The following is a 24,871-nucleotide window of genomic DNA, read 5'->3' as shown; positions in this document are numbered from 1 at the left end:
CCTGTTGCTGCTGTTGTTGTTGCCCCAGGCAAATCTGAGTATAAAACCTGGCAGACTGCAGAATGAAGTTGCCTTCTTTCTGCAATCCAAGTGGGGGGCATTTGTATAACCAGGCAGTAGAGGCACCCATTTGTGTTAGTGCAACCACATGAAGGCATCCCTATCCAGCACCAGTGGATTTACATCTCTGAAGTGGGGAGGGAGGGAAGGTGAATATAAAATGAGGTAAAGGGACAAGTTTGTAAAGTATGTCACATGTGTGAAGGCAGATATGGACAGAACTGAGGTTGTATTATAGATATGCTTCATCTTGCATGGTTAATAATCCCTTGACGTGCACTTCCTGATGAAGCCTGTAGTACTGAAATGGCCAACTGATTCCACATGAATGAACCATACAGCCATTACACTTTAGATATATTTGTTGTCAGTGTTGTGAATGCTGGGTCAGGAACCATTGAGATGTTGAGAGCCATCTGCTGTGATGGTGTGCTATTTAATGACAAATTGGAAAATGAAACTGATATGGGACTGCTCTGTATTGATGTTTTGCCTCACAGTTTTTTTTAGACAACTGAAGTCTAAAGAGGCAGTGAGGCAAAATATCAGTACATAGCAGTTCCACATCAGTGCCATCAGCTATGATAGGAAACTTATCAGGGTGTTCAGTGAAATGGGCATTAACCCATTAACTTTGTAGCACAGTTGATGACCAAAGGTACAGGTAGTCAGACTGGAAGATCAGTTTGATTTGAAACCAAAGGAGACCCATTCTTTCTCATTTCTACAGCTCATTAGATTTTATGCAACCACAACTTGGTAATTTGTGGGAGTGACCCATTTCTGTCTGATGACAACAAATCAACAATTACATTTACAAGGATACCCAAACAACCAGTACAATGACGCTTTTATAAATACAGGTAACAAAAACAAAGCACAGATATTACAAGGTCATTCCTGTATACTATGTTGTTTAAACAAACACAGATTCTGTTGTCATTCTGATGTTTCATTTACAATTCTATATATTACAGCACAATATAATTTTATTTAAAAATTTATATATTACGTCTCTATCGTGAAAAGTAAAACAGCTAAAACAATGAGAATATATTATGCAATTATTTATCATACATCTAAATGTGAATGATAAAAATGTACCGGGCACCGAAACACCACCACCATTTCCTTATTTACCAAGATTAACAGAAACACTATTATCCAATTAGTTGTTTCTGAAGCCTTTTGGGTTACAAAATTTCTTTGTAATCAGATGTAATTACGACTTTAAACATATGCCAAATTTTAAAATGTCCTGTGTGGACAAAATGTTAAACTTAGTTACACAAAGGTAGGTTAGTTCAAAATTGCCTACTACAAAGAATAATTTCAACAGTATCCATGCTGACTGGCTAACCTTCCACACCTAACTAACCTAAACATCATTAACCCTCCTCTCCCCTCCCCACTACCCCTCCCCCCATCCCTAATGTCCATGGCAGTGATGTCAGTGGGTAAGGATGGAGGCAGCGTGTTCCTGTAGAAGCGTCTGCATTGAACTCACATCATCACACCAGTCGCTCAGCCGGTCGATCATACCAGCCAGCTGCACAAGAACAGTAGCAGTATTAGCCTTTATGGTATGTCTTTACCATTTCCAGCAGAAACAGAATTTACATCCTTAAGCCTTTCACTGCTACAATTGCCTAATGATTATATTCGGCATACAGGAGATGTCTTACACTGAATGAATAAACAATTATAACAACAATAGTTTATAGCTCACATAATGCCACTCAGGGATGAGTGAGGCTGGTCATTCTCATCTTAAATGTCAGGACCAACTTGCCTAGCCACATGCAGCTACGCTCCTCACGGGGCAACACAGGATTGGATGATGATGATGACGATGATGATGATGATGATGATGATGACAACGGTAATAATAATACTGTAACAGTAATAACATTACAGCTGACCCCATATTATCCCCACTGAGATGTAAGGGCCCTAGGCTGGGTTATCAAGTCAGGTAGGCTACATAGTGTACTGTATAAGGGTACATGATAAGCCTACTTCCCTTGAAGGCATTAGTGGCAACCATCATCCACTCACTAGATTCAGCGCTACCTACTTTTTCCTTCATTATTATCATTCTTTTTCTGTGTCTGCCTTCTTCTATTCTTATTTCTCCCATGTTTCCTGTCACCTTTTATTACTCTTCTTTCCATTTCAGGTGGCTCTACACTGAGTGACAAGCCTCATGGATTCCTGTAACTCAAGGAACCATTTACAATGCTGGGTGGTAACATTCATTCATTCATCATCTAATCCAGTGTTGCCCCATGAGGAATGTAGGAGCTGGGTGGTAACCATACACCAAATAATGGGGTGATGTGGAGCCTACTAAGGTGCCCCTGGTAACTGGGTAGATACATAAATGCGGCATCCATCTGGGAACCAAACCTCCGCATTCTTCCCCACACCTCAATATATTGAGGTGCTGTCCACTGCAAGGAAACACTGGGTGAATGCTCAGGATGGCCCTGCAGGGGCGAACTGTTGCCTGCAGTTGATGGGTCTGCTTAGTCAGAAAGACTGGAGTCATTCTATAACATGGCTGAAAAACTTCCAGTCATCTCTTCGGGTATGATTTTCATTCCGACCGGGGCACTCTAACCACCAGACCACCAGGCACCATGTATTGTGTTGATCTATGAACAACCAAACACCTTCATCCTGGAGGGAGTGGCCACAAACAAATCACCTTTATGTCACCCTCAGGCCACCCTCCCTCTACCTCACAATTGGAGGGTTGATTTGACAAGTAACCAAGGAGACCCATTCCTACCTCATACCTACAGCAACCACAAGTTTTTAATATGTGGGAGTGGTCCAGTTCCCTCAGATGAAAATAAACCAACTATAACCAATCTCTTTATTCTCGACACGTGTTCCTTCAGACAGAGGGTCGTATTACAAGTGGTTTTGAAGATTTTGCAGCACCTCTTCCTCTGTGATTTATTCTGCTCATTATGCCTCAGTATCCTTTTGCATGTTACTGACTGAAACTATGTCGATATTACGATGATATAAATGTCATGGAGGAGAATGCTTAGGTGTAATAAGCGTAATAAACTGCAATGGATGAGGTGCAATGAAGCCTTCTATTGTTCTGATTATAATGGCTTCAATATCCTTGCATGCATCAGCCTTGGTCACCTAACAGCAGCCCTCCATACTGATCAATCTCAGGCAGCCTCTCTATTCAGTCCCTTATCCCTGAGGTCACACTATAACCTTGTCTGAGGTCATTTTCAGTCTGGCTCTTGCAACCCTACCCTCAATGTTCACACCTCTCACCCTCCACACCCAGCTGACACCTTCCATCCTCTCCACATGCCCAAACCATCTCAATCTACCCCTTCTCAGCACAACACTAATATATTCATGTCCCATCCTTCTGTTCAACTTTTCATTCGCAATACAACCCTCCTATCTATAATACGGCTCAGAGAATACATTATGGTCAGTTATGGGTGATGAAACTGACCTGGTTTTTATGGAGGACGCGTGGCTGTACCCAAGTGATGTTGACCTGCTTGGTGACCTGGTCGATGGTACCCTTGACCAGGCCCAGTGCCAAAGCCCGCATCACCATCACTTCAACCTGGTGACACAGAAAGTATATACTGTACATAAGTGGTGGATTCATCACCATCATCATCCAGACTTCTTTTTCTCACTTAAGGGTAGGGTGAGGTAGGATCCAGAGAGCAAGTACAGACCTGACAGAAGGAAAACTTAACCAAGAGTCTAACCAACTAAATGGGTCACACTCTCATTCACTCACCATGCAAGCCCTTGGGATCCTGACTCCACCTCACAAGCATACACATCCACACTTACAGGCTTCATACAACCTACCAAGGGTCAAAAGTCATTCACTACTCCATACAAAATTCTTTGAAATGGCTCAGCTTGCTGTCACTTCCCTTGCCTCATCACACTCCATACCTTGCTTTTGCACACACTGATTTCCCATATCTATCCACCTCCTCCTCCTACCACGCCTCCTCCCACCTTCAAACTTGCTTAGATACACCCTTTTCACCACTATTCACACCCGTTCTCTCCACGCGGAGAGGTGTAATGTGCAGAATAAACAGCTTAGGTGTTAGGAAATTTCCAGGGCCACTCAAGAGACCAGCCAGAGCGCCCACCTGTCGTTCACCGAGTCCCGTGGCGGTGGCTATCTCATTGAAGCTCAGTTGGCGGTCCCAGGCCTTGCGCTGTAACGTCATCTGTCAGGAGGGAAGACGGTGACAAATTATTTTGTCATAATCATCATCCTAACCCAATTTTCCATTATTTCAAAGGGGTCTGTTGCATCTACAAACAGTAAACAGAAAACCATGATGTAAAATGAAATGGCACACACACACACACACACACACACACACACACACACACACACACACACACACACACACACACACACTCATATCCAAAAATCCATTCACCACCTCCACCACCCACCTCCATAAGACACAGCAGCCTGATTTTCTCCCTCAGGTGGGTCTCGCGTGCCAGGAGGTCAGGCTGTGAGCTCCACTGGGGTTTGCTGCCCTCGAACTTGGTGATGTCCCCCTGGTTGAACGTTATCAGCAACTCCAGCAGCCACCCACATCCACAGGACTCCAGGCTGCTTAGGATTGGATGTGCTAGCTGAGGGGAAGGAGGGAATGATCGTAAGTTTGTATTTTCAGTCAAGCAAAATTCATGGTTAGCCCCTACCCAACAATCCACCTCTTCTCTCTCTCTCTCTCTCACACACACACACACACACACACACACACAGAGTCAACCAAGGATCTTACACCCCATTACTCACCAGTTCACCAAAGTTATATATGCCGTCACCAAGGAGTGCAGCCAGACCAAGGTAGAAGGCGTGTTTGCCCTTGGTCTCGTCATCCAGGTCAGACAGCTTGGTGCAGCCCAGGTAGCGCAGGGCAGCGCGGTAGTACTCAGCGTGGGCACCCGTGTGACAGTACAGATCTGATGCCAGCTTGTAGAACCTGTGGTGGACCAGACAGGAATATTAGAATCACATTACAGGCTTTCATACATTAAGGCATATTTACTTCATATATAATCAGACTGGTACTGGGGAGGGATGCCTTCACATGGTGGCACCAATATCACCAGCCAACTCTGCTGCCTGATTATACAAATGGCATTCAACTCCTTTCCCAATTCCCTGTGAGGAGGATGGTGGGGTGTACGAGACATGCAACTTCACCCGCATTCCATGGGTTCAAGTCAAGCAAATCTCACACTACTTCCACTCAAGGAGTGGAGGCCTCAGACCAGGCTGAACACTCCAAGAAACAAGCCCAGTTCTGTCTGAAGAAAATTTACAAATCCCAAAATATAGGGAAAACACTATCTTTACTACAATACAGTATTGTGCATTTAAGATTATTTGATTTTTCCACTATGTATTCGTCAAACATGGGGAAGATACTTGTGCCTCTGTCTGACCATCAGATTAAACAAAAGGATATGCCACTGGAAACTATATTCTTCTTACTCTAAACTGGCCCAGATTTTCATCCGGGGCTCTACATCCTTTCCAAACCATCATATTCATGTGTTAATATAATCTCACAACTCAGCATGCAACATGAACAGGTGGCAGTTGTAGGCCAAGTCGTCAGAAAAAGAGTATACAGGTAGTACAGCAAATAAGGGAAGCAGAGCACAGAAAGTGGACTTCAAGGGTGACTTACTTGGCATGTACTGGTGTGACCCCATCAATGTCATTCAGTAACGTCTCTGTTTCATCCAGGATCTTCTTGGTTCGGGTGGGGTCCTCCAGACGCTTCAGTGTGACCTGTACGGTACATGTTCAGTCATTAGAGGTCTAATTACCCTTTTTCTAATTAAGTACTTACCTATTTACTCATCTCTCTCCCTCATTTATTTATATGTACTCTCTCTCTCAATGAAACCTGTACCAGTATGTGCTCTGTTATTAGAGGTCCTTCAAACTACCGTATTTACCATTCTCTCCTTAACTGTCTATCTACTCGCATACATACCATGGTCACCTCTCTCCCTCTACCTACTTTTCTCTCTGGTTCAAAACTTTGATCACCCCCTTTACTTGAACTTTTTCTTTTTTTAACTGTGCTAAAATTACCCAAATAATACTTGGCCACAACAGACATTAAACCCAACTTATGGCGGAAAACAACTCAGCATTAAAGTTAACCCTTTTGTGGCCATGACAACTCTTGTGTTTCATTTCAGCTAACATCATATGATATAACTCAGCTCAGAGTGAGTATAGGAGCCTGGCAGTGTTAATGTAAATAAGTTCAAGCCTGACTCACCTCTGCCATAAGTACGTTACAGAGCACCTTTGCCTCCTGATGGTCCACCACTTTGGGCATGATACGCTCGATGAAGGTGATGGCTGCGTTGGGATCGGAGTGCTGAGTCATCACCTCACCACCCATCTCAGCCAGGGACAAGGGGTTGATTCTGGCAGTAGGATAGAAGTTATAGTGGTGTGGGATTAGGAAGACCAACTTACTTAGTGACTGGGTAAAAAGGGTAAACACAGTGGCGTAAATGACAGCTATCTATCTATCTGTTGTTGGTTAACCCCAGTCTGTCAAGCTAAGCAGACCTGTTGACCACTGAGAGCAACTAACACTATGCGTCCATCCTCTAGGAACAGTATAGTATATGTAAGGATCCGGTGCCCCTTTGTGACAGACAGCACCTCACCAGGGTCAGACCAGAGACCTTCTTCATGGTGGGTGCAAGGAAAGATAAAAAGGCTTGGGTCCCAGGTACAGTTGGCCGCACTCCCGCGAGGGCCACCTTAGTGTTGTCAACGCTGGCCGAGATAGTAACCGCGAATCATTAGTAGTGAGCTCTGATCGAAGCATTCACAGGACTGAGGGAGGGAGCGGGTTTGAGGTGGGTAGGTGGGTGCCTGTACACGAGAGGCGAGATATGACGATTGTTGAGGCGACAGAAAAGTGTAATATTTATTAAAAGAAAATTTTTTTTTTTTGGTGTTACTTTTGCCATCACGAAAAGTGAAAATATCAACTTTAAATATTATACTGCAAAACAAAGACAACCGATCAAGATTCATAATTGTAGACTTTAATCGTATTTTATTTCATTGTCGTTTCCAAGCAATGGACGCTGTAAAATACAGACAAAAACTGCCTGAAAATAATGAATGAGAATGCTGTTTATTAATCACATGTAACAAATGTAAGTAACTTCATCCGGAATGTGGCAGCTGCTGACACCACTGGCACATATCAACATCGCCCATATCTAGCGTTACCTAACAAGCAGTTTAAAATTGCATCGTTGCGTCATCGCATCATGGAGTTATCAGGGCTCCCATTGACCTTCACATGATAGCAGATTAAATATATATATATATATATATATATATATATATATATATATACATATATATATAGATAGATAGATAGATAGATATATATAGAGAGAGAGAGAGAGAAAAAGATAGAGAGAGAGAGAGCAAGAGCGAGAGAGAGAGAGCGAGAGCGAGAGAGAGAGAGAGAGAGAGTGCGAGAGCAAGAGCGAGAGAGAGAGAGAGAGAGCGCGAGAGAGCGAGAGCGAGGGCGAGGGCGGTAATAACTTGACAATAAAGGTATTAAAATATATATGATTTGTTACCAGGTATTGTAGATTTATATTATATATAGCTTCCAGCCTTCCACTCATCTGTTTCAGACGTCATCCCTCACCTCTCGTGCATAGGTATCCCCCCACTCTCCTCAAACTCCCTTCCTCCCCCCCAAACTCTCTCTGTACGACTCTGTCTTACTGGCTGTGGATGCTTCGAACGCATCTCTCTACTAGTGTTTCAGAGTAAATATCTTGGCCAGCGTTGACAACGCTGTGGCCCTCGCGGGAGTGCGGCCAGCTGTACATGCTGCAACTGATTCCCTCCACACAGGATACACTGTGCCACCACATGTAGGCTCCTTGTCAGCACCGTGCAAATACATTATAGTGAGACAGATTACCCACACCACCATCACCTTGGTTTACAGTCCAGATTTGAGCTTGAAGTCTGAGTTTTCTTTCTCCTTGGGGTGCTGCTGACCCAGGCTCTCAAGTCCCACCTATCCACATTAAAACAAGAAATAAACACCGTACAATTTGTCATGCTACAGATGTATGCAAAGGAATCAAAGAAAGGAAATTATTATAAGGTGTACAAACAGGAAATATTCTCTCTTTCTCTCTCTAACTACAGTAAACTTGTATTCACCTGCCCTCATTCACTCACTCCTTCCTGTCTCCCCACCACACACACACACACACACACACATACTTGTTCTCCAGCTCTGATATGATGCTGGTGTAGAGTGATATGAGCTCGGTGCCTTCCCTCATGGCCGGCTCCTTCACCAGATCCAGCAGTGCCAATGTTACCTGGTGCCATAGCCTGCAAACAGTAAGAAAACATCATCCTCACCTCTCTTCATTTTATTTTATTTTTTTTCACTCAAGGATGGGATGAGGTAAAGTCCTGAGAGCAAGAAACCAGCTCTAAAACGTTACACTCTATTTTTAGAAAGAAATCAGCTCTAAAATATTATGCTCTCTTTATTCTTTTTAATTTTTTTTTCCCCACCCAAGGATGAGATGTGGTAAAGTTCTGAGAGCAAGAACCGGTTCTAGAATGTACTTACACTACTCTCTCACAGACTTTGAAACCCTTCCCCTCATTCCAAGTGGAAGAGAAATTGTGCAAAGAAATTTAACATATGGTAAAGGGGAAAAAGAACCTAACTTTTTGGCAAATTTTGAAGCTCTCATTCACTGACACTGAAAAGTTTATATTGATTTCATTTCTGCACAATTAACTATGATATTGTACCAGTAATACAACATCATGGTTACAGCCACCAAATGTTTCCTTTCAAGGGTTAGGTTTGGCCTGTTATGCTTGGTTTGCACGTAAAATTGACGGGGTTTGTAATCATCAACTTCACTGTTCTGCCGCTTAAAAGAACATGAGGTAAAATAATAGTTTCAGCCCAAAACACAATTACAAGCTTTTGATTGTTTTTTCCAGTATTTTAGACAATTCTGCGGCACTTTTCTTCCATGGCACTTTCATTGCACATTATTTTATTTTACTCTTGAAGCTAACCTAACCTAACCTAACCTTCAAGAGTTAAACAATAATTTGCAACGAAAATGCCGAAGAAGGAAAGTGTCTCAGAATTTTCTAAAATACAGAAAAAAAAAAAAAAAAATCTCATAACTGTGCTTTTGGCTGAATAATACCGAACATAAATAATAATATAGTCAAATTTTATGGGAAAAAAAGTAAAAGGTACTACTGAATCATTGGCGTGGGTGCTCTCCTTGACTTTCACCGAACTCAGGCACCTCCATGTTGCAGCGTTGATTAGATATTGCATGGGTACCTCTGAATTATTATCACTATTAGCAATGTCTGAGTCAATGTAGCCTTTTGTAGAACGCCAATGATTGAGTTTTAACATTCACTGCACCTTTATCTACACTCACTTTTTGTTATACAGCTCCTCGATGTCCCCAAACTTCTTAGATAGTTCTGGGGGCGAGGAGTCCTTCTTGGAGGTGAGGTAGGCTTCCACTTTGCTGCTCATGGTGGCTGTGTGGTGGATAAATTACAGGAAGATGTATCGTGTGTGGACGTGAGAATGACTTTTGTTTTGTTGACGCCGGGGAGGTGGATGATAAACAGTTTACTCACTTTACTGCTACATTCCTTTTTCCCTGTTGTCTTTGGTGTATGTTTCAAATTACACATTTTCTTGTAGTACCTTATTTTTACTTAATTAAATATTAGTGAGAAAAAAGTTTTTACAATAAATATCTCAATTCATATAAGGTATCTAATATGTACAAACTGTGGCAGTCTGAATGAGCGGTATATTTAAATGTTTTCTGTGATGTTGAGAAGTCATGAATATTGAATGCATGTCTGACTGTAGAAATGATGCTCTGATCAAAAGCTCATTCCATATCACTTTCCCATACCTCTTCATCCTTGAAGGTTCATCATTTTTTATAATTTTATATTCACTAGGTTTGTTGATGTTGGCAGGGAAAGGTGGCGTTAAAGTGTGTGGGTTCTTATACCTAACTGTATCCTTACAGGAATGAGTCATGCTTGTACTGTCCCGTGTTTTGAACTATTTTTATCATATATATCTTTAGATTTATGAATACTTTTAGCACACTATTTCATTCGGTAGTGCATTCCAAAGATCAATTACTCTGTTTGGGATACTGGATTTCCTTACGTCTTTGTCACCTCCCTTTTTTTGTAGTTTTTTTGCAGTGTCCTCTTGCTGTTGCTTCCCCGTAGGTTATATACTCACTTATGTCTATTTTCTCTTACCCTGTGATGCATTTATAATAACATAAATGTCTTCTCTTTTCCTTCTGTCTCCCCCCTGTTTCCTTGCTTGTTGTTGTCGTGGGGGGGCTTCGGAGACGTCGATTGGGACTTGATGTGTAGGGGAGCTATAACAGGGTATCTTAATGAACTCCAAAGTGTGTGGGAGTCTGGTTACTAGGTGGATGTCACACTCGCGTTTCCACTCTGCTCTACCCTTTCCTCTCTACTTGGGTCCCTGTCGCTGCCTCAACTAATTTTCCAAGGCTCTGTTCTTCTACTATTACTTCTTCTTTCCTTTTCTGCTATCCTCTCTATTCTATCTTTGGCATTAAGTAGAATGGTAATTTCCACATTCATCAAAATTCTCATCAATGACCTAAGGTGGGCGTGCCCGTGGGCTATGGTGGTTCGGCACCACCCTGGTGGGTGGGCCTTTGCAGAGGTAGACCTCTGCAGCGGCGGAACTGCTGTTAAGCGGCAGCTTTTGTTTCCGGGGGTGCTGTTGCTTGGCGGTAGGACTCTCGGCCAATAGCCGGTGGCCCAGCATTGTGCTGGGAGACTTAGTTCTCCCACACGTTGTTGCTATCCCTTCTAGGGTAGAGTAGGGAGTGCATGCTTGGACCTTGATCTCTACTTGGGTCGTTGGTTTGGCCTCTAGACTCTGCGTTCCGCCCAAATAATCCTTTATTTTTCAACAATCACGATAAGCCTTTTCCTTCCTAAGTAAAATTATGGATACAGTTAACATTTTCAGGTTCTCCCTCCCCCGGTTCTGCCGATTTTTTTACCTCGACGACGACCCCGGCTTCACTTCCTGGTGTTTCCCCGACTCCTTCCACTGTTCTGTTCCCCTGCCTGTTTCTTCCTGCTCATCTACACCATCTCCTTTCTCACAGTCCCTTCCATATACTATTCCGTCTACCTGTTCTCCATCCATAGTAACCCTTGCACCTTATCCACCTCTGTGCCTTCCTCCGTCCATTCGCCCTGTTTCTTCAGCTTCCTCGTTCCGTTCTTATACTGCTTCACGACTCCCTACTTCTACTTTCATCACCTCCCTTTTTGGACCCCAGAACTGGTCTCAGTATTTTAATATTACTTACCAAACGGATGACCTGTTCCTTCATCTTTCCCTGCTACGGCAGGCTGGCTCTGATGTAACATTCTCTGTAAGACCAAACGGCACTCGCCTCCTCAAAGTACAGAATGCTGCACAAGCAGAGGTCAGATGAACATCAGTGGACTCGTCATGGAATCCATTCCCTGTTTTCCCAGATGTTCAATTGAATTCCCCGACTGGTACTGTCCGAATTCCCTCGTACATCTCTTTTGGGAGTAGACATTTCTCCGAATGTGCTGAGGATGTGAATACTCATCCTCTCTGAACAGCATTACTAAAACTGGTCCGTACAATGGTACACAATCCCTTCCAAAGGACACCGCCAACAACCAGCACACATCGCCAAGATAGTTTTTGAGTCCAGTGACCTACCCTCCTCCGTTATTATTGGGGGCACAGTCTTTTCCGTCAAGGAATACGTTCCTCCTCCTCGTCAGTGCACTTCCTGTTGGCGATTTGGACACCCTGCAAAATAATGCCGGTCTACAGCTGTTTGCCCCAGCTGCTTGCAGGCTGGACACCCAGCGTCCACCTGCATGTCTACTTTCCAGTCCTGCCCAAACTGTTGGGGACAACATGCAGCAAATATCCCACCTACAAAAGTGTCTCACATCAGGTGGAAAACGGGACTTACCCTCCGTGAAGCTCGTCGTCAGGCACATCACTTGGAGCACTCCCATATGGCATCTCCTATGTTCACGTGACAACACCCACTCCTATATCACAAGTTCCAAGCTCGTCTGGTGTCTCTACTTCTATTCCTCTCTCAAACTCTTTTGCCACTCATGCCTCTCTTCCATATTCCTCTCCTTTCCTTCCCTTTCTTGTTCGTTCTGCTCACTCCACTCCACCTCCTCATACTTTACACTCCCACTAAAGTTTCGAGCATCCGGCCCCTGGATTTTTATTTATTATAATTATTTTCGTCGTTTTAATAATTATATGTACTATCTGCTATGATATTATTAAATGCAGTTTACACTTACAATAATGCTGCCTATCTCTAAACCAAATTGTACTCTCCCTCTCTACAAAAACAATTATACACGCAATCTCTTTGGTCAACAAATATAGGGGGGGCGAATGGTCACGGTGTGCCTCACTTTCAGTCTGACTTTCTTACCGAGTGGATGTCGAGAATTCACTCTCCAGCGTTGGTAAGTGTTTTAAGGCTGATTGGTGGTCATTAACTGAAATTGTTAATGCATCTTACCTGTACGTATATCGTAAGTTAATCGTATTCTAACACCAAGCCGTTCTTGTGCTTCTCGACTAAGTTTGGCACCATGTCCGCCAACAGGTTTGTGGCCATAGCCTGGGGCCTTGAACGTCTGTACGTCGACTTCAGGTTGGGACAAACCCATGTGCGGTTTTTGGTGGATACAGGATCGCCCACATCCAGTGTTACCGAAGAAAAGTTACAAGCTAGTGGCCTACACTGTAGTTTTAAAAGGTATAAAACTAAGTATGGCCTGGCCCATGCAGTAATTGTGGGGCATTTGTATGATGTTCAACTTTGTGCTCCACCCGATCTTAAACTCACAGTTAAGTTGGGGGTTTATAATACCAATACGTGTATATTGGGATTAGATTTTCTCACACAATTTCATTGTACTTTAAACACAAAGCTGGTTAACCCGTTCCTGTTGATACGTTCACCCCAAAATCTTCCGGACGTTAGGACACTAAAGCGTTACTGGACCAAAACAGTGCTGGTAAACGGTCATAAGGTGAGAGCCAGCGTGGCCACTGGCAGTAGGAGCAATGTAATGCCACTACGGACGGCTCTTGCCTGTGGTGTACCGTTAGCCGCACAGCCCCCTAGCCGGATCACCTACCCTCAAATGGGTGTCTCCGAGGAAATCTTCTTCAGGACAGAATGCGTTACTGTTTCCAATCATGACTGGAGTATTCTCTGTGATTTTGATATTATGCAGAGCTTTCCCCAATATTTGGTGCTGGGAATGGATGCTCTAGTTGATCAGGAACTTACCCCATCGGCGTCCATCTCAGAAAAATGTAAAAAGTCTTTCACAAATATATTTCGATCATTTTGCAACATTATTTAGAAGTTTCGACACTGATTGACTTAAAAATTAAAACTCAGTATTACTGAATAACCATGGGTTGTAAGGAATGGGAGAGTGAGGAAGAGGTCCATCGCTGGTAAAAATAAAACCTCACTTCGATGAAAATTTCTTACGCGAACCCGCAGCGGTGATGGACTGTAGTGCAGTAAGGCAGTTCGGTACAGTCTAGGCAAAGACCTACCGTAATTCTATATTAGTAACTATAATGGCTGGTGAAGATACCATTATTAACATAGTACAATGAAGGTTCATATTGATTTTACTAAATTTTGTCATTACATTTTTGTATACAACACACTGAACTCTCTTTTCAACCCGTCACTGATCTTTACCCACACCTTTTTATTTTACCTATAATAGATAACTTAGAATATATTTAAAATGACTGGTGTTAGATAGTGCTGCTTCAACCAGCAGCAGCAATTATTGGACCTTCAAGAATTATTTGACCCGTCTCTTCAAAAATTCCTTCGCAATATTTGTACATTCTGTTGTGGTTCATTGTCTTGTATATAATAGAAAAGTGAAAGGAAATTACAGTATAAATGTATTAATACAATTTACAACGTTATAGCCTACTTATGTTTAAGCGCTATCAGTATCTCTTTAATAGTGTTACGCAGGACTCACTCATAGTTCAGTAAAATCATTTGACGTTAAATGAATTGAATGCTAGAGCTGTGACTAGCACTGCCAGGTAGGTGGGTAGGTAGGTAGGTAGGTAGGTAGGCAAGCAGATGGATAGGCAGTGTGGCAGTTAGGTAGGTATGAAGGTAGGTAGGTAGCAAAGTAGATAGGTATAACACTGGGGGAGGCGGTGGTTCAATCGGTAGAGAGGTGGCTTGCGGTCCTACAGGACCCAGGTTCAAATCCCCGCTGGGGCAGGGAACAGTTTAAGGATTTGAATTTCATTACGGCAGACTTTACCGATCTACCAGAAGACCCGCCGACATGTCGTAAAAATACCCCCGCTAATACCAATACACCGGTCCTGTATGAGACAGCCCTAGCATGTATTCAATATGGACGGTGGGTGTTAACGCCGAAGTGGTGACATGTAGAGGTGTACGATATGTAGGAGGACTACTGGGCCTTGGGACCAGGCTGAGAAGCCTATGTCCAGAGTCGAGCACATAAAAAAAAAAAAAAAAAAAAAGGAAGGTAGGTAGGTTTAACATTGTGGTGGATAGGTAGGTAGGCACCGTGGAAAGTGGGAGGCTAAGCACAGTTGGAAGATAGGCAGATAGATAGGTAGGTAGGCAGTCACTGTAGTAAGTAGCCAGGCATTATGGGAGATAGGGAGGTAGGTAGATAGGGACTGTTGGAGGGAGGGAGTAGTTACATATTTTGGTAAGTACAATAGGTAGGTAAGCACTGAGGGAGGATGGCTGGTAAGTAGGTAGGTACTGTAGTAGGCAAGTAGATAGGTAGGTGGGTAGGCAGACACATGGGCACTGTGGTAGGTGGGTAGGTAGTCAGGTGGGCAATGTCGTATATCAGTAGGCAGGCAGGTAGGTTGGTAGATAGTAGGGCATTGCATAAGACTACAGTACTATAGATTACCCTCTTTACGAGGTGTAGGGGCCTGAGGCTAGGCTAGGCTACTGTGGTCCAGTATATTTAAGGTGGCTGACCTGCCCACTTCCCTTGGTGGCACTCATCACCACCACTAAGTGCGCTCTGTTTTCTAAGCACAGTTTACATAACATAACTCTCTAACAGTACAAAGAACATCATCTACTTAAATGCAAGAGCTTATCCCAGACACCAAGAAGTAGCCCAGTGGTCGCATTACTGCACTATAGCTCTAAAACACACCCCGCAAAATTTCAAAATTTCATAATGGAAAATTAAGCCATACGTGTTCTCTATGTGTCAACGACTGGGTTGGCGGAGACTTAGTGCCCCTCCCCATTAAACAACTAACCCAAAGTCAAACGGCCACCCCTTACAGGCTTATGGGGTCTAGGCATCTGAGTATGGACAGACAGATAAAAGTCAATCTGTGAGGGCGAGCTGGCGATCTAAAGGCGAAGCTTCAGGTAACTTTTCCATGTTTTCGCTCTGAATCCTGTTAAAATTAATATTTGTTATGCTAGGTGTTTTTAGGTCGACTTCTCGTCCTAAGGACACTAGCTACTGAGCCGGGGTTCTCTTTTAAGATCGGAACTAGAATACACTGTGAGAGGAACAGGGCATAGAAACTGGTCAACCAACCTTACACGTGTATTATCTCAAATTCACACAGCACTGAATACAATGTAAATATAATTTGGGCACAATACACTATACATGTTCAAAGGTCACTGTCTGGACTGGAGGACTCTAACAGGGCTGCTGAAGTCTTGGGCTGTCTATAGGTGTCGTCCGGGTGTAGGAGGGGTCCTGTCAAGTTTGCTTTCCCTTAGAGGACACAGGACTACTCTCGGGGGCTGCATCGTCTGGAGTGGGCTGCTGGGCAGCATGGAGAGGGGCCTTGGTGGGGAGTTCAGGCCTTAGGGCTGGGACCGAATAGGGAGAGTAGGCGTGCTTGTTTGTGCCCACTTGGAGGAGGAGGTCGTTATTCAATGGGGCTGGGGAGGTCATGCCCCAGGGTCCTGGGGACACCTTGGGGAGTCGGGGGGCTGTGGTCTCACTCGGGTCGGGTCACTGTCAGGGGTGGTCTGTGGCGTCCTCTCCTCTGGAAGTCCAACAGTGGATGGTCTCACCTGGGCGCCGGCTACACTGCTCAAACCCCCGGGTTCACACTGGGGCCTTTCCAGACCTCCTTCAGGCGTAGCTACTCCTGGGGGCTGCCTCCATGGGGAGAACAGGAGGGTAGTCCCGCTCGGCTTGAGGAGGGGTGGGCCAAGCAAGGGACGTCCTATGGGGGGAAGTCACAGGGAGCGAGAGATGGGTGGTGTCTGGTTTCTCCCTGGCGCTGCTAGTGGCCGTCGCCGAGGTCCCGAGGGCAGCAGGGGTAGGATGGCTAGTGGCCGTCCCTCTCCTGTTGGCTTGGCCAATGACTGTCACCGGGGCCTGACTTTCTGGCAGGACTGAGGGCAAGATGCAGCTAGTGGTCGTCACCTGTCCACTGGTGCGGCTAGTGGATATCACCTGTCGCTTGGTACGGCTAATGGCTGTCGCCCTTCCTCCGGCGCGGCTAGTGGCCATCGCCTGTCCACTGGAGTGGTTAGTGGCCGTCACTGAGGTCCTGTGAGGGGAGATGAGGCTGGTGGCCATCGCCTGTCCTCCGGCACAGCTAGTGGCCGTTGCCGGGGCCTTGTTCCCCGGGTGGACTGTGGTCTGGGTGCGGTTAGTGGCCATCACCTGCTCACCGGTGTGGCTAATGGCCATCACCGAGGTTCTAGGAGGAGAGGGGACGGCAGACACAGTGAGGCTAGTGGCTGTCACCTGCCTGCTTGTGTGGCTTGTGGCCATCACCGAGGTCCAGTTCTCTGAGGCAGCTGCAGAAGGAGAGCAGGTGGTGGCTGTCTCTCCCCTAGTGCGGCTAGTGGCCGTCACTGGTTTCTGCAGAGGGGGGGGATGTAACTATGGAGCAGCTAGTGGTCGTCTTTTGCCTAGTGCGGCTAGTGGCCGTCACTCAGGTGCTGTCTGGGACCAAGATATCAGCCCCACCCCGAACCTGGCAAGGGCTGGTCCAGCTGGAGAGTAGTGCACCAGCACTGTATAGTTCTCGTCAGGTCTGTTAAGGGGAAGAAGGGCATAAGGTAGTAAGGGACATAGGCCCGTCCTGCCTGGGCCTTACACACACCCCAAGTGCCTCTCCGTGGTCTCCCCCTGGGGTGGGTATCGTAACATCCCTCTTGTGGTGTTTCGTCTTGGTGGGCATTTCAATATCTTTTTCCGGATTTCAGATAATTTGATGTGTATGAACCTAATTGGTTATAAAAATTATCTTTTCCAATTAAAAGTGCTGATTCGGTAAATGACTGCCGAGTCGCTAATTCGTTGCACTCTTATATAAGCAGGGCAACTGACATCATCATTTCCTTTCATTGCAGTAATCAGCATTTTTTTTTTTTTTTTTTTTCCAGTTCTTGCATAATTCTTTTCCATGCTTCTACCTTTCAGTACTTTGGTGCTCCTTCAAGTGCACAGAATAGGGCTTTAGGCTACAGTCCCAAAATTTAAGGCAAGGGCGGCCAGCCTCATCACTCCCGTGAACTTGAGGCGTTATCTAAGCAATGAACTCCAACCAGCCCTTGGATATAAACCCTTAAGGGTTCAATCCTGTAGGAGTGCCTTACAAACCATCAGACATGGGCACAGCCAGATTGGGGGTGGGGGGTCCAGGCCCCCCTTTCCTAGTGTATGAAGTAACTGTTATGCTAGGTGTTTTTAGGTCGACTCCTCACCCTAGGAACAATAGCTGCTGAGCCAGGGTTCTCTTTCGAAACCGGAACTAGAATACATCACAAGAGGAACAGGGCATAAAAACTTTGGTCAGTCATCCTTACACGTGTATTATCTTAAATTCACAAAGCACTAGATACAGTGTAGATACAGTTAAAGCACAATACACTGTCTGGGTACAAAGTCAATCTTGGGACAGGAGGGTTCCTACAGGGCTGCTGAAGTCCTGGGCTCTTATAGGTGTTGGCCGGGTGTTGGAGGGGTCCTGTCAGGTGTGCCTTCCCTTAGAGGGCATGGGACTACTCTCAGGGTCGGCTTCATCTTCAGTGGGCTGCTGGGTGGCATGGAGAGGGGCCCTTCTCTAGCCCCTTAACAGCGGGGCGTCACTTTCGTGACGCTTGGGAGCAAGGGATCATACCGTGGGGTGTCACTTTTGTGATTCTGTTATTTTGAATTCGCACGGGCTTTCAAGTGGTGGCTTGTATAATCTATCAGTACTGCCAATGTCCAACACTAGTCAGCACTCCTAATCTCATCTGTACTCCCATCCATTGTTGATAATTTAGCCATTTCTCCCCGTTCTTGACTCCCCTCCCTACCTCCCCTCCATTACCCTATCCTCTCGCCTGCCCAGCAGTGCTATGCTAAATAAATCTTCCATGGAATTTTTCACTGATTTCATCCATTGAAATAAGCCCAATGCCCTATTCGTATACCAAATAATATATACAAGAAAGAAATAACGTAAGTGAGAGTGCCATACACCTAGAATTGGCTAATTATCACCTGACAACACCTCACGTGCACTCGTTCGCTAATTTTCGCTGTTTATTTCCCCTTGAAATATGCCGTATAATCAATTTTTGTAGTAAAAATATATATAAGAAAAGAAGGGAGATATTTACATTCACCAGGAACTACCTAATTATTGCAGGCCACCACACTGTATTCTACGCTAAGTAAATCTTCCCTGGAATTTTCCACTGATTTCATCCATTGAAATAAGCCCTATGCCCTATTCTTATACCAAATAATATATACAAAAAAGAAATAAGGTAAGTGATAGTGCCATACACCTGGAATTGGCTAATTATCACCTGACAGCACCTCACAAGCACTCGTTCGCTAATTTTCGCTGTTTATTTCCCCTTGAAATATGCCGTAAAATCTATTTTCGTAATAAATATACATATAAGGAGGGAAGGGAGAAGCCTAAGTGATATTTACATTCACCTGGAACTACCTAATTTATTATGTATTGTCTTGGTTTCCTGCCAATCATTACATTGCTATATATTAGCTGGTCTCACAAGGCTGAAGTTGGTAGTATTGCACTCACCCTAGCCAGGCAGCAGGAGGCCACCACTATCAGTTCACTGTCGTCTTTCAAAGTGAAGGTACGTCTGATTCGCTCCTGCTAACTTTCGCCGCTTTTTAGCCCCATGCAAAGGGCCCTGTGACCTTTACCCCCTACTAAACCTCGTGTGGAAAGAGGTAAAGGGCTGACAATTGATAAAGAGTGACTACGATCTTTCTATTGAGTTAAACAGTGCAAGTGGAATTGTAAATAATGTGTAAACAGCAAGTGAAAGCAATGAATGTAAATATAAGTGAACAATGGAAAATAGTTTTATAAGTTACTTCAAGTGACAGTGCATAACACAATGTAAATAAAATAGAAATGTAAATAATGTAAATAAAATAGAGAACGTAAATAGAAATGTAAATGAGTAATATTATAAGAATACGAGTATATACCCTAGGAGTAATGAAAGTGAAAGTTTCACTCTAGCATGTATGAATACTATGAGTTATGAGAGTGAAGGTGAAAGTGACATTCACTCTCAATGCTAGTACCGGTATACAGGACGAGAAAGTGAATGCTACGTATTTTACTGAAAGAAATTGCATGCCTACAGTGACAATAAACTACTATTACTGAAGGAAACATGGATAAAGACTGTAGATACATATAAGTGTTATATAGTAATAGAAATATAAACTGTGAGTGTTTTTATGAATAATAAATGACAGAACACCAGCGGCGAACTAGCGCAAGTGGGAAGGTCATACGCCCTCATAATTTTCATTGCTTTCACAGTTTTTTTTTTTTTTTTTTTTTTTTTTTGAGTATGGATTCCAAACTATTTGAGAATCATAGAATAGTGTTTCTAGTGGTAATATCAGGCTGTGGTAATCATATTACGGGTTGTCGGGAAGTGTAAAGTGGAGACTTGTTACCCAACTTCAGAGGTCTCCACAAGTCCTACGGTACTCGACAAAGGCTCAACAAACACCCCAGGAGAAAGCTGAAGGTATGTGCCATAAGCATATATGATTTTAATATTCTAAGACTAATACCGTAACTGATTTTTGGCAAATATTTTCAGAGAGTCTGTCGTAGCGCGAACATGCCTGCAGAAGCAGCAAGAAAAAGCAAAACAAGCCCGCGATTAAAGGGCTAGTGGAGCCTCAGTGGGGTGTTCAGTTCCAAGGGCTGTGACCCAATAGGGAGAGTAGACACGCTTGTCTGCACCCACCCTGGAGAGAGGGTTGTCGTTCTCTGGGGCTGGGGAGGTCACGTCCCGGGGTCCTGGGGGCGCCTCGGGGAGTACAGGGACTGCGGTCTCCCTCGGGTCAGGTCACCGTGAAGTGTGGCCTGCAGTGTCCTCTCCTCTGGAAGTCCGACAGCAGGTGGTCTCGGCTGGGCACTGGCTGGACTGCTCGCACTCCCAGGGACACGATGGGGCTTTGCCAGACCTCCTCCAGACAGGGTAGTTCCTCCTGGGGGCTGCCTCTGTGGTGAGAACAGGAGGGGTGTCCCACTCGGCCGCAGGAGGGGTGGGCCAAACAAGGGACATCCTCTGGAGGGGAAGTCACAGGAAGCAAGAGACAGGTGGTGTTTGGTCCCTCCCTGGCACGACTAGTGGCTGTCGCCGAGTTCCCGAGGGTAGCAGGGGTAGGACAGCGAGTGGCCGTCCCTCTCCTGTCGGTGTGGCTAATGGCTGTCACAGGGTCCAGACTTCCTGTCAGGACTGAAGGTGAGATGTGGCTAGTGGCCGTCACCTGTCCACTGGTGTGGCTAGTGGCCATCGCCTCTCCTCCGGTGCGGCTAGTGGCCGTCACCTGCCTGCTGGTGCGGCTTGTGGCTGTCACCTGCCTGCTGGTGCAGCTTGTGGCCGTCACTGAGGTTTGGCTCTCTGAGGCAGCTGCAGGAGAGCAGGCAGTGGCTGTCTCTACCCTAGTGCGGCTAGTGGCCGTCACTGGTTTCTGCAGAAGGGGGGGAATGCAGCTACGAAGTAGTGAGCGGCTAGTGGCTGTCACTTAGGTGCTGTCTGGGACTGAATTATCAGCCCCACTCTGAACCTGGCGAGGGCTGGTCTGGTTGGAGGGTAATGCCCTAGCACTGAGTAGTTCTTGCTGGGTCCGTTGCTGGGAATAAGGTGCAAGGTAGTAGGGGACATAGACCCATACTGCCTGGGTAGCACGCATGCCCTCGAAGCCCCTCCGTGGTCTCCCCCTGGGGTGGGTGTCGCGATGTTCTGCTGGTGTCTCTTCACGCGGGGTATTTCAGTTAAAAAAAAAAAACAATGTAGGCCTATACTTATATTATTATTTCCTCATGGGGATATTAATGATTATTCCTGGGTTGTTTCCTTTACTGCATGTATTTATTTTTAATTAATCTACTGTACATACTGATAAAATGCTTTTCAAACATCTGTATCTCAGGAATAAGAATAACCAATATTCCACCCTCCCCCCCCCAAATGCAAAATCCTGGTAGTGCCTCTGCCAGCAGATGTCATTTAGTTATATGGTGGTAGATGGGGGCGCTCATCATCCACTCACTCGATGTAGTGCTGCTCTCGGGTGTCTGCCCTTTCCTCTCCTCCATCCTTCTTTCCTTCCATCCTCTTCTGTCTTTCTCTCCTTCATTCTTTCCTCGTCCTTCTGCCTATGGGTGACTTTACACTCCCTCTTCTGTCATTCTTTCCTCTTCCTTCTGCCTGTGGGTGACTCTACACTGAGTGAAAAGCCAAGTGGTTTACTGTACACCAGGAAACCATTTACTATGCTGGGTGGTTACCATATAACCAAATTTTGGTGCCTGGTGGTTAATGAGTAATTACGGTACTCCAATGGGATTGAGTCAGTGAAGGTTTTTGTCAAAGGGGTGGTTGGGGTTTATTGCTTATGTAATGCCACTCTGGGATGAGTAAGGCTGGTCACTCATCTTAAATGTCAGGACCAATTTGCCTAGCCCCGGGCTGCTACGCTCCTTATGGGGGATTGTAGGATTGGATGGTGAATGAATGAATGAATGATGTTACCACTCAGTGTAGTAAATGGTTTCCTGGTCTGCAAGAAAACTGCCAGTTCATCTCCATCTATAATCAGATGCCTTAATCCCAGAAAGGATGACCATGAACAAAACTGCCTTCATGTCATCCTGTCTTCTGCTATCAGGCTGCTCTCCCTCCAACTCACACTACCCTCATTCATATACAGGAAGCCCTCTTTTATGATAAGGATGTTTGATAATATCCATCACGTAATTATTTATTCCATATTGCGTCAACTATAACATGGGTTGAATGGAGATACAATTTTAGCGAAGAGTCACCCACCCGACAAATCTCAGAACAAATTTCAGCACACCTAAACTGGCAGTTGTTTCACTACACTGCACTTCACTTGCTGCTTCAACATCAGTACCACACTATTGCTCCATCATTGACACTAACACACCCAGTAGTGACCAAATTCACTGGAACATACAAATGACCAAAGCTTGCATGCTGGTGATCGTATAAGCGAAAACAGCATCATACACCAACAAGCTGGTTTTGTATGGGAGTATAATGATCATATGAGCACAAATGCAATCGTATATTGAAAAAAGGTCCTAACTTTCTATTCATAAGTGAATCATCTTACACTGGTTATTTCATACAATGAGTCCCCTGTCTCTCCATCCCACCTAGGCATCTCATCATCAGTCTCCCTCTCCCCTCTTCTGTCATACTCACATACACTCTCCTGGTCAGTATCTCTCTCTCCATCCTCTCCATGTGGCCAAACCAGATCAAGGTACATCTTCTAACACTTTCCAGCACATGCACAACACCAAATACAACATACACATAAATGAAAAACAAATATAGCACTACATTTTACTAAACAGTAGATATACATTACATCACCAAATCCATTATAAATATTCCAAGACAAATTATTACCTTACCTGAATTTGATATAAAAAAAAAAAAAAAAAAAAAAGGAACCCTGCAAAATTCCACTTATCCACACAGAATAGTTTCCGAGCCCTTGTTTTGATTCTAGCTACCTTCCGATGACTTTATTCAGCACACGATTTTTTTTTTTTCACTTAAAGGGGTCACATATAGTGTTTGTTTAAGTCTGTCATTATAAAGATGTTCTAAATACAGTACAATTGTCTAGTGGCAGCATGAATATACCTGAAAGACATCATTAGCAGTGATGGGGTTGATGGCACTGGTGATATTGTTGTTAGTGTGATCCCAGGCTCATATGGACATGATCCCAGTGGACTACAGGCTGATGATGACCTATTAATACAGTCCACCAGTTAAAATGGAGCACGACCTCTTCCTGTAGTCCACCGGTTAAAGTGAAGCATGACCTGTTCTTGTACTCCACCAGTTAAAATTGGAACATGACCTCTTCTTGTGGTACACCCGTTAAAATTGAACATACTGTACTGTAATTTGTACCAGTAACCACCTCACTGTGATAGGTCTCCTCACAGTTGAATATACTGTATATAAATCTCCTGGTGACTGCAAAATAAACTATACAGCACATGTAATCCCACCATACTACAGCACCTTTACTCTAACCTGACAGTAATCCCTAACCACTTTCATATCAGTTGATGGTCAAGTGTTGTCAGACTGGAAGGTTATGTGACTACTGTATGCTTCTTTCACACTAACGTAGCCTAGATTTTCATACTTTTGCTGCCTGTTTCCCATAACTCAGCTACAGAAAAAGATAAGGCTATGACTCTACAATAGCACTTCTTTATGACTAGCACCATATTCTAGTGTTAATCTATTGTTACAACTCAGCATTCAAGATGGAGAGGTGGCAATATTAGACAAAGTTAGAGTATAAAAGGGTATAGTAACCATGGAGACTGATTCCTACTTTATAACCAAGAGTCATCGAATTTCATGCAACCACAACTTAGTATTCAAACTGTGGGAGTCGCCAAGTCCCATCAGATGAAAATAAACCGACTATAGAAGGGTTAAAAAAAAATAAAATGCCATTACACCAGATGGGATAAAAAGAGTAATGCATTTATGTGGATAACCAGAATTCCATTTAACACCTACAGTACAGAAAAAAAAGAGATTCATAATAAAAATCCTTAATTCTATGTTTGGCATCAACAATTATCTTTACATTACCTTAAATTCTACACTAACTCCAGTATTTACAGAAGAACTCGTGTTATCCTTCGAAAATTGTTCCCGAGAAGTTCCCAATCTCAAGTGTGACTGATAAGGAAAGCAGCCATCACTCTCTCCTCCAGACTAGGCCCTGCAACCATCTAATTTACAAGCCAGGTCCCTGTTTTAGTGATATAGTTCATTTTAACTAGATGGAGATTTTCATTCTTTTGCAGCTTACTTCACATAGCTCAGTGGCTGAAAAAGACAATGCTATGACTCTATAGCCTTCCCATAGCACTTCTTTGTGACTGGCAGCATATTCTAGTATCTATTGTTATAACTCAGCATTCAAGATGGAGAGATGGCAAATTTACACCAGCTTAAA

General features: G+C 44.3%; 1 protein-coding gene across 1 annotated transcript; it reads right to left on the bottom strand.

Annotated features, from left to right (window-relative positions):
- Nucleotides 1-909: 909 nt before the first annotated feature.
- On the bottom strand, nucleotides 910-9,782 carry LOC145402354 (26S proteasome non-ATPase regulatory subunit 13-like). The gene is made up of 9 exons (XM_080274501.1): nucleotides 9,616-9,782; nucleotides 8,408-8,521; nucleotides 6,405-6,555; nucleotides 5,799-5,902; nucleotides 4,898-5,084; nucleotides 4,543-4,731; nucleotides 4,227-4,307; nucleotides 3,557-3,673; nucleotides 910-1,609 (listed from the first exon to the last, which is right to left on the bottom strand). Exons 1-9 carry the CDS (start codon nucleotides 9,714-9,716, stop codon nucleotides 1,511-1,513), a joined length of 1,143 nt encoding a protein of 380 aa, XP_080130627.1. The 5' UTR covers nucleotides 9,717-9,782; the 3' UTR covers nucleotides 910-1,510.
- Nucleotides 9,783-24,871: the final 15,089 nt, after the last annotated feature.

This window comes from Coenobita brevimanus, chromosome 57 (assembly GCF_032717465.1).
Source record: "Coenobita brevimanus isolate Jiangsu-jjx chromosome 57, ASM3271746v2, whole genome shotgun sequence".
In the NCBI taxonomy this organism is placed as follows: domain Eukaryota; kingdom Metazoa; phylum Arthropoda; class Malacostraca; order Decapoda; family Coenobitidae; genus Coenobita; species Coenobita brevimanus.
The sequence above is the reverse complement of the archived record's forward strand: the minus strand, read 5'-3'. Positions and strand labels throughout refer to the sequence as shown.